This window comes from Bison bison, unplaced genomic scaffold (genome assembly GCF_000754665.1).
Source record: "Bison bison bison isolate TAMUID 2011002044 unplaced genomic scaffold, Bison_UMD1.0 scf7180017864508, whole genome shotgun sequence".
NCBI lineage: Eukaryota > Metazoa > Chordata > Mammalia > Artiodactyla > Bovidae > Bison > Bison bison.
In genome coordinates, this window is record NW_011495064.1 from 4,558,870 (window position 1) to 4,568,723 (window position 9,854).

The following is a 9,854-nucleotide window of genomic DNA, read 5'->3' on the forward strand; positions in this document are numbered from 1 at the left end:
GCAACCCGTTCCGGTGGGCGCGCGGCGAGAGACGTAACGCGAAAGGTATCGCGCGCGGCGTTTGTGGGTCACGTGATGCGACGCGCCCCCTACGTGGTTGACGTAGCGGGGAGGGAAGTTGGCCCAGCGGCTGCTGGGTCGGCTGCTCGGCGGTGGTGGCGGGTGTATGTGAAGCTGGTGGACGCCGCCGCGGGGCTCCAGGTGAGGCCTGCCGACGGCCCCGTCTGCGCGCGACTCGGGCTCGCTGGTCAGCCTTTTCCTCCGGCAACTTGCGGCCCCACATCACCCGGCCCTGGAGTGACCGCGCCCGGGTCCGGCTGCTCGGGCTGCGGTGGGGCTGCCAGACACCATCGCGGAGGCTGGTTACAGCCGAATTTCAGATAACAGCGAATGATGTCTGCATAGCTGTGGGTCTCACGCAGTGTTTCGGACCTGCTTATATTACAAATTACTGTTGTATCTGCGATGCAGTTGTAACTGGACGTCATGTGTTTTTATGCTCAATCTGGCCGCCTTACCGGAGGCCCCGAGCCGGCGGGGAGCAGCTGGCGTCCTGGAGGCCTGGGGAGTGGAGCCCGACACTGGGCTGCCGGGGCGGGACATGGAGGCCGGACGATGACCAGCGCCTCCCTGGCTTCAGACTAGTTGGACTGGACCATGATGAACTATTCAGGAAGTAAAACACTATGCGTTTGAGTTTTGCCTTGTTTTTACATCCCATGCTAATGAACGAGTTGTTTGTTGGTGAGGCGCTGATGGACTTGTGTGATAAGCCATTTACTTTACCTCGTCGGGAACATCGTTTCTGTTTGGGTTCAGCAAAGGCTTTTCCTTAAAGTCTTGATTGTTAGCACAGATGACAGGTGGACTTTTGATTCAGACTGCCTGAGTTCAAATTTTGGCTCCATCACTATTTCTGCTTCTGGAGAAGGGGTGGGAGGAGGTGGGGAGAGGTGGAGCATGTCTGAGGATTGACAGAAATGAAGTACAGAGAATGGGTGGACCTTGTAAAAGCGTTATTATGAAGGTTCAGAAAACCACGGGGCAGCCCTTTCCTGAAGTGCAATGGGCAGTTCTCCAGCTCCCAAATCAGCCTCAAAACCAAATTTACTCTGAGTCCTGCCTCTTCTCAGGGATCGGGGCCAAAATGTAAGGTGACTTCTCTCCTAAATAACTCACAAGAGGGGTGCTAGAGGCTGGCAGTTTCTTCTGGTGATTTGTATTAATAATATAGTTTTCCCTCCCTTCTATCTAGGAAGATGTTACCAAGTACTTCGGTGAATTCCCCAGCGCAGGGGAACGGAGTGTTGAGTTCCAGGGATGCAGCCAGACACACAGCGGGAGCAAAACGCTACAAATACCTGAGGAGGCTTTTCCGTTTCCGGCAGATGGACTTTGAGTTTGCTGCCTGGCAGATGCTCTACCTGTTCACTTCCCCACAGAGAGTTTATAGAAACTTTCACTATAGGAAGCAGACAAAAGATCAGTGGGCCAGGGATGACCCGGCTTTCTTGGTCCTGTTAAGTATCTGGCTCTGTGGTAAGTGTTTATCTGCAGGAGAGTTGAGAAATCAATTGAGTGTTTCAGGTTGGACTTGTCATTTGGAGAATCCTGTTGTCAGCGTGTTATGGGTCATAATTTGGGGTTCTCTGAAGCCGTTGTCTTCCTTTCTGAAGTCTCCAAAATCTCCTCACAGGAAAGAGAGTGGTATTCTTCCTGATTTTAAAGGTCCCAAGCAGATGCCAGAGGAAACTGGTTCCTGGGAACTTTGAAAAGCACAGTACAGAGTCACTCCATGTCTTTCAACTGCCATGATAAATACGTAGGGCTTCCCTGGTGCTTCAGATGGTGAAGAATCTGCCTGCAGTGCTGGAGACCTGAGTTCGATCCCTGGGTCAGGAAGATCCCCTGCAGAAGGAAATGGCTACCCACTCCAGTATTCTTGCCTGGAGAATTCCATGGACAGAGTAGCCTGGTGGGCTACAGTCCATAGGGTCGCAAAAGAATCAGATACAACCAAGCAATTAACACTTTCACATTTCTCATAAATTCACTGATACCCAAATGCAAACTTACTGTGAAAAAGGACTACTGAGATTGGAAATTACATTTCACCGTCAGGCTGATCCAGGGCTTCCCTGGTGACTCAGTTGGTAAATAACCTCTGCAGTGCAGGAGATGCATGTTCAATCCCTGGGTCAGGAAGATCCCCTGGAGAAGGGAATGGCAACCTGTTCCAGTATTCTTGCCTGAAGAATGCCATGGACAGAGGAGCCTGGTGGGCTACCGTCTATGGGGTCGCAAAGAGTCAGACATGACTGAGGGACTAACACTTTCACTTCTCACTTTCATCAGGCCCATCCAGAGTGAGGGTTCTGAAAGTACTAATGTGATCTTGAGAAACTGCTTTAAGTTCTCCAATAGTGCAGTGAAAGGGTCTGAACCACTTTTAGTGTCTCAATCATGTCTGACTTTTTGTGACCCCTTGGACTGTAGCCTTCCAGTCTCCTCTGTCCGTGAAATTCAGCAGGCAAGAATACGGGAGTGGGTAGCCATTTCCTTCTCCAGAGGATCTTCCTGAGCCAGGAGTCAAACCTGGGTCTCCTGCATTGCAGGCAGATTCTTTACAATCTAAGCCACCAGGGAAGCCCACCTTTAACTGGGTTTAAACGTGAGTGCCTTCTCAGTAGTGGTCGTATTCTGAATGCTGGGGCTACCCTGGTGAATCACAGATATATGGGGGCCTCCTCAGTAAACGTCAGGTATCTCAATGGTAGTTGTGTGTTCCAGGGCGATCTGCATTTCTTAATCAGTTACATTTATTAGTAAGATAGCTTATTTAACATACCTGCATCCCATTCTGGAATGGGCATCTGAAAGGCAGAAACTGGCCTGTATGCTTAGAATCTAGCAAAGTGCCTGAATGCATCTTGTAAATCTTTCTTGCAGTGTCCACGATAGGATTTGGCTTTGTGCTGGACATGGGGTTTTTTGAGACGATAAAGCTGCTCCTTTGGGTGGTATTCATAGACTGTGTAGGCGTCGGTCTTCTCATATCAACTTTAATGTGGTAAGTACAGAAGCTTTGGTTTTTCAGATGCTACTGTAGAGCCTCCCTCTGTTTGCTTCAGAGAGTAGCTGATGGAAATGGAAACTCTATGAACTGAAAGCACTGATTTTGTCCGCCAGGATTACCATATCTCATTCTCCTGTGTTGGCACCTAGAGCAGAAAATACTTTTCAGGGGATGGTCTGCTTTGTCAAACTGCACCAGATAAGTGAATTGAAGTCATGATTATGTCGTATTAACAAAATCCCTGATTTTGCAAAAATGTTTCACAGCCAATTCTGCTGAAGTTGACTGATTTCTCAGTCTGACTCTCTCTGGGTTTGCTGTACCAGTAATAGTGTGCTGAGTATCAATTTGGCGTTTGATGTTTTGATGGGTGCTCTTGTGTGGTTGGCGGAAGGGGTGGACAGGCGGGTGAGCTCAGCAGGGGGCTGGTGGTTGCTGCTGTGTATCAGAGAAAACACTGGAACCTGAGTTGCAGAGAGACCTGGGTTCGAGTGCCAGCTCGGCCATTTACCCTGTCCTTGGAAGATGGACGTTAATTATCTATTTGTGAGGTATTTGAAAAGCTTGTACTATGAAAAGCACCTGGCATACAGTCTGTGCTCAATAAATGGTAGCTGTTAACATTTTGAGCAAGATTGTGAGAGGCTGGCCTCTGATGGATACAGCCTGTTTGCTTTGTTAACTCCTGACCAGTCCAATAGGTTTTGTATGTGCTGGGTAGTCAAAAAATGCATGCACCAGTAATCTAAAATTCTAAGTGAAAGTTGCTCAGTCATGTCTGACTCTTTGCAACCCCATAGATCCCATAGTCTGCGGAATTCTCCAGGCCAGAATACAGGGGTGGGTAACCTTTTCCTTCTCCAGGGGATCTTCCCAACCCAGGGATCGAACCCAGGTCTCCTGCATTGCAGGTGGATTCTTTACCACCTGAGCCACAAGGGAAGCCCCTTAAATTCTAAAATCTGTCCTAAAAAGGATACTGCTAACTAAGATGGCAAATAGATGTGGAAACAGTGGCTGACTGTATTTTGGGGGCTCCAAAATCACTGCAGATGGTGATTGTAGCCATGAAATTAAAAGACGCTTGCTCCTTGGAAGGAAAGTTACAACCAACCTAGACAGCATATTAAAAAGCAGAGACATTACTTTGCCAACAAAGGTCCATCTAGTCAAGGCTATGGTTTTTCCAGTAGTTATGAATGGATGTGAGAATTGGACTATAAAGAAAGCTGAGCACCGAAGAAGATGCTTTTGAACTGTGGTGTTGGAGAAGACTCTTGAGAGTCCCTTGGACTGCAAGGAGATCCAACCAGTCCATCCTAAAGGAGATCAGTCCTGGGTGTTCATTGGAAGGACTGATGTTGAAGCTGAAACTCCAATACTTTGGCCACCTGATGCGAAGAACTGGCTCATTGGAAAAGACCCTGATGCTGGGAGGGATTGGGGGCAGGAGGAGGAGGGGACGACAGAGGATGAGATGGTTGGATGGCATCACTGACTCAATGGACGTGAGTTTGGGTAGGCTCCGGGAGTTTGTGATGGACAGGGAGGCCTGGACACAACTGAGCAACTGAACTAAACTGAACTAATGAAAAATCTGACTGTGGAAGAGGATGAGCTGGAGAGAGTGGTGAGGCTGGGTGCAGTTGTGTGGTCTGCGTTTGAGCAGAGGAAGCCCAGACTAGTGTGGTGATTCCAAAAGTGGAGGATGGTAGGGAAGAGGGGGGAGCCCAGGGCCTCTAGGGTGGCCTGCAGGCTGTGGGCTTATGAGTGCCCATGTGGGCTTTGGGTGCTGGTGCATTCCATATGGGACATGCTGAGTTCAGGAGACTTGTTGATAATGAAATAAAGGTTCATTAGACACTGGCGGCGGAGAAGGCATTGGCACCACACTCCAGTACTCTTGCCTGGAAAATCCCATGGATGGAGGAGCCTGGTGGGCTGCAGTCCACGGGGTCACTAAGAGTTGAACACGACTGAACAACTTCACTTTCACTTTCACGCATTGGAGAAGGAAATGGCAACCCACTCCAGTGTTCTTGCCTGGAGAATCCCAGTGACAGGGGAGCCTGGTGGGCTGCCGTCTGTGGGGTCGCACAGAGTCGGACACGACTGAAGCGACTTACCAGCAGCAGCAGACACTGGGGGAGGGAACTTGGAGGCTGCAGCAGTCTGGCCAAAATGAGGATGTGACTGGCATTCTTAATCTGAAGGTGGGAGGGGAGGACTCAGCTGTCTTGAGCTGTCCCGGGAGGAGTGTCAGTGTTCTAGAGGTGAGACCTGGATGAAGGCCAGAAGCCTGGGAAGCACCTGTTTAAGGGCTGAGCAGAGGGGTGGGGCGGCAGCAGGACCATTGAATGGGAGCCCTTGGATGGGCTAAACGCTTCTTACTCCGTTCATTTTATAGCACAGCCTTGGCTCATGTGGAAGGTGTTTTGGTAAGTTCCAGTTTGTTCTACCAAAGCACTCTGATCTTGACATTTTCAGACAATTGAGTATAGGACTATTTTATTAGTACTATAACACCTCTCGTTTCTTTTTCTATTTTTATTTCCACTGTAGGCATAGCATTTTTCTTAACAGTATCCTTGAAATCACATGTAGAAGCAAACCATCAAATTTCCATTACTGTTTACAATCCTTTTTGTTCTTTTCCTTTGAAGACCTGTCTTTCTGTTACCTGAATGTCTGCCTTTTCATTTATTCATCTTTTAAAGGAACCATGAGACCATGCTGTGGAACAGAGGCACGAGCTTGAGTGACTGTTCCTGTGGCTGGAGATGTCGCTGGCCACTCTTTCCTTACTGGTTCCTCCGGATTCCCTGAACTTTCCACAGCGGGGCGGGGGTTGGTGGGGTGTATGTGACCCCAGTCTTAGGCCACAGACCTGTTCCCTATTTGTGTTCACTCTGGGTGATCTCATTCAAGTTCATGGCTTTTAATAGCATCTGCACACATGAATCTGTATATCCCCTGTGTGGACTGCTCCTCTAAGCTTCTAGACCTTCTTTCTGTATTTCTTACTTCTTCACCATAACAGGGCCAGGTCCAAACTCCTGTGCTCTCCCCTTCCTGCACCCAAATCACTCTTGGTGCAGCCACTCCTGCCTCAGTGGCACCTCCATCTTTCAGTGGTTTTAAGGCAGGAGTCTCTCAGTTGTCCTTGACTGACCTTTTCCTCTGGCACCCACTGTCTAGTACTCCACTCTTGTCTTTTGGGCGTCCCTGCTGTAGTCGCCCCAGACCAGCGCCCCCGCTGCCGCCACCCTCTCCTCTCTTCCTCACAGTGACTTCCCTCCTGCCGCTTCGCTTCCATTGTCCCCAGGGTCTGTTCTCAGACTGCAGCCAGAGGAACCCCGTCAAAACAGTAAGCCAAACGTCCTTTTGGGAACTCCTCAGTGACTTCTTATTCCACCAAGAGTAAGAGCCAAACGTCTCACAGTGGCCACAGGGTCTATAAGATGCTCCTTCTTCTTGTCCCATTTCATTGCCTGCTGTCTTCTCACCAGTTGCAGGCACTCTGAGCCCCTCCCCCACTCTGTGCTCAAGACTCCTCTCTGCTTGGCAGGCTCTGCCCCAGGGGTTCCCATCACTGCCCCTGGTTCTTTGCCCAGATGTCGCTCTCTCATGACTTGTCATAGTTAACATTTCACCTTGGTAGCCTCTGCCCTTCTGTCCTGCTTGTCTTTCTCCATAGGGCCATCTGACTGTACTGTCAGTCCACTCCCACTAGATTGAAGGCAGAAATTTGTTTACCACCATATCTCCAGTGTCTGGAATAATGCTTGAGCTATAGAAAATAGTCAGTAAATATGCATGGGGTTAATTTTATTGTATTATGAAAGAAATGTTACCTTTTTTTTCAGGTTTATCTCCAATAAGTATTTAGTGAAACGGCAGAGCAGAGACTATGATGTGGAGTGGGGCTATGCCTTCGATGTGCATCTGAATGCTTTTTATCCTCTCCTGGTCATTCTGCATTTTATACAGCTTTTTTTCATCAACCGTAAGTAGCAGTTTCTTCTAAACTTGTCATCAGAAAGTCTTCATTGTACCCACTGAAAAAAGACTCATTGTCCGTGTCTCTTCAGCAGATGTCATCCTAACAGACACATTTATTGGATATTTAGTTGGAAATACCTTATGGTTGGTTGCCGTTGGCTACTATATCTATGTAACTTTCTTAGGATACAGTGGTAAGTAATTGATTTTTTTGGTTGACAACACTACGGGGAGGGGAGAAGTTGTAACAGTAATACAGTGAGCTTTATGGAGCTGGCACTGTCCCTGGTGTTTTACATAAATTCTCGCAGTTAATCTTTAGTTACATGATACAGGTTTACTATTCCCCATTTTTCAAATGAGACAAACCCAGAGAGATTAAGTAATTTATCCATGGTCCCGTAGCTCCAAAGTGGCATAGCTGGTACATAACAAACTTTATAATTTCAAGGAACCATGTTAAACCATACTGATGCTCTCCCGGTTTCTTGCAGGAACCCATGACGAGTTTTTTTTCTCCCAGGCTTTTGGGTTCTGGGTTACCAGCAGGCAGTCAGATGAGGAAAGGGTTGGGTCCAGTGTCTGGGCATGTTTAAAACCTTTGCCGTATTTTCTGTTTTATGATTGGGGGACGGTTCTGAAATATTTTTCATTTTGTAAACATCTGTGTTGGTCCCAGGCCAACTGGAGAAGCCTAGGGGTGAGAGGTGCTGTGGATGATCACAGATGATCAAGCCCAGCTTGATCCTGCTGAACTCAGGATATGTTTATAAATTCATTATTCAATCCTGCTCTCGGTTCATCTTTCATAGTATGAATGAGAACCGTATTTATTTTTTTTCATGTATGTTAAGAAATGACTGCTATTAGGAGTTAAATTTAGAGATCGTATGACTTGTTAGTGTTATGTGTTGTAGCCCTTTCCTTTACTGTCCCTCTAGATGTTCAGGATCTTACCGTAAACCTAAGTCACTTGGACTCACGTGTGACTGATTCCACTGGTCAGAGAGTCCCCTTGACTTTGTCAGGAACCACTTGCCCCCCCATCTCCAAATTGTAACACCTCGTTTTGGGCATGAGGGAGGTCCTGTCTCTCGTTCGGGAGAGATGGAAGTGGATTTTGGATCACTGTCCTGGTAACTCCCTACAATTTAGAAGATTCTTTGGGCACAGCTCAGTTTCAGTTTGGGGACTACTTGTATGAGAAACACTTAGATTTGAATGCATGGGGTATGGACCCACTAACAGGAAGTGACAAGTGAGAAAGAAAGAAACACAGATATCTGGGGTGGGTTTTACATTTGAGAGCTTCATTTCCTCCTAAAGTCTGGGGTCCTGGTTGAGAGCTCACCTTCTCAAAGTGGAGGTGTCACACTCCCTCGGGCGGGAAATCTCCAACAGCTGAAAATTGGTTTTTCCTATAATATCATCCATCTCTGCTGGTACATTAAGATGGGAAGCTTCTGAAGCATCACAGGTTTAAATTCCCCACTTCATCCATTACTAACTGGCGATGTTGACTCTCACCCTTAACCCGGATCCTGGTCCTTTTCCAGCGCTGCCATTTTTGAAAAACACGGTGATCCTTCTCTACCCGTTTGCACCTCTCATCCTGCTCTACGGGCTGTCACTAGCATTGGGCTGGAACTTCACCCACACGCTCTGCTCCTTCTACAAGTACAGAGTGAAGTGAGCCAGGGTGCCCCTTACATCTGAGCAGCAGTATTGGTGAGGTGGTGATTTCTTGTGAAACCTGTAAATAAACTATCATTGTAGATATCTTAAAGGTATAAAGTTTGCAAATTTGAAGAACTATAAATGTTAATACTTAGTACATTCCTTAAAACTAATTAAATGTACATTTCTACAATAAATATTTTTTAAACTAAAGTGTTACCTTTTATTCATAAATATTTGCACACAGAATGATATGCAAAGTACTGAGGCTATGAAGAAAATAAAAAGGTAAAACTTTTTAACAAATTATTTTTGAACACGTATCCACGTAATAGTCATGTGTGTCCCATCCCCTCCCCAACTGTTACTGACAAGGTACAGAGTCACCCCCATTTCTAACAGGCCACATTTTAAACTTTTATATAAGCCACAGGGTCCTAATTTAAGCTTTAAAAGTCTCTTTAGGAATCACTGAACTACAGGCTGTAAATGTCACTAATAGCCATTATTTATGCCAAAAAAAAAAAATACCCAACCAACAAAATGCAGTAGATGAAGAGTCCCCCAGAAGCTATTCTTACTCTGGGAACTGTATAACACACGCAAGGCATGAGTGAACCTCTGTATAACGCTGATAATCATGGTCTTAACAACTAAGGCTTTTTTTTTTTTAAAGACTTTCCAAAACACACAAATCTACTATTGTTTTCTAACTGAAAATAGTCCTGGTAAGCTATTATTATATATCAGTGTTAAACAAAACTATAATAATAAAAAAGCTTGGTACTCATGAAGTTTTACCTGTTTTTTATTAGAAGGAGTCTTGAATTCAACATGGCTTTTTAAACTTCTTTATTTCAAATACACATGAACGGTTGTGGCACAGAGAAACAGTGATGAAGGCACAGTCAACGGGACCAGTTATCAGGTTTTCAGTTTTAGCAGCAAATTAGAAAATAAATAATCTGCCTTTGAAAATCCAACAGGACCTAAAATAGTACTACAGTTATTACCAATCTGACCAATGAAGATGTTATAAGGGAAATATGTACAATATATTTCAGGGGAAAAAAAAAAAAAACATTGGTACAACCTGGAA

At 46.2% G+C, this 9,854-nt stretch overlaps 1 protein-coding gene across 2 annotated transcripts; it reads left to right on the top strand.

Moving 5' to 3' along the window:
• Positions 1 to 37: 37 nt before the first annotated feature.
• On the top strand, positions 38 to 9,854 carry UNC50 (unc-50 homolog (C. elegans)). 2 transcript variants are annotated; one of them, XM_010829617.1, is made up of 6 exons: positions 38 to 201; positions 1,256 to 1,539; positions 2,950 to 3,070; positions 6,943 to 7,082; positions 7,168 to 7,272; positions 8,635 to 9,854. In XM_010829617.1, the coding sequence occupies exons 2-6, from the start codon at positions 1,260 to 1,262 to the stop codon at positions 8,769 to 8,771; spliced, it is 783 nt and encodes a 260-aa protein (XP_010827919.1). In that variant the 5' UTR covers positions 38 to 201; positions 1,256 to 1,259; the 3' UTR covers positions 8,772 to 9,854. The 2 variants fall into 2 exon arrangements, with proteins under 2 accessions (XP_010827919.1, XP_010827920.1); XM_010829618.1 differs by having other exon boundaries at positions 7,171 to 7,272; positions 8,635 to 9,549.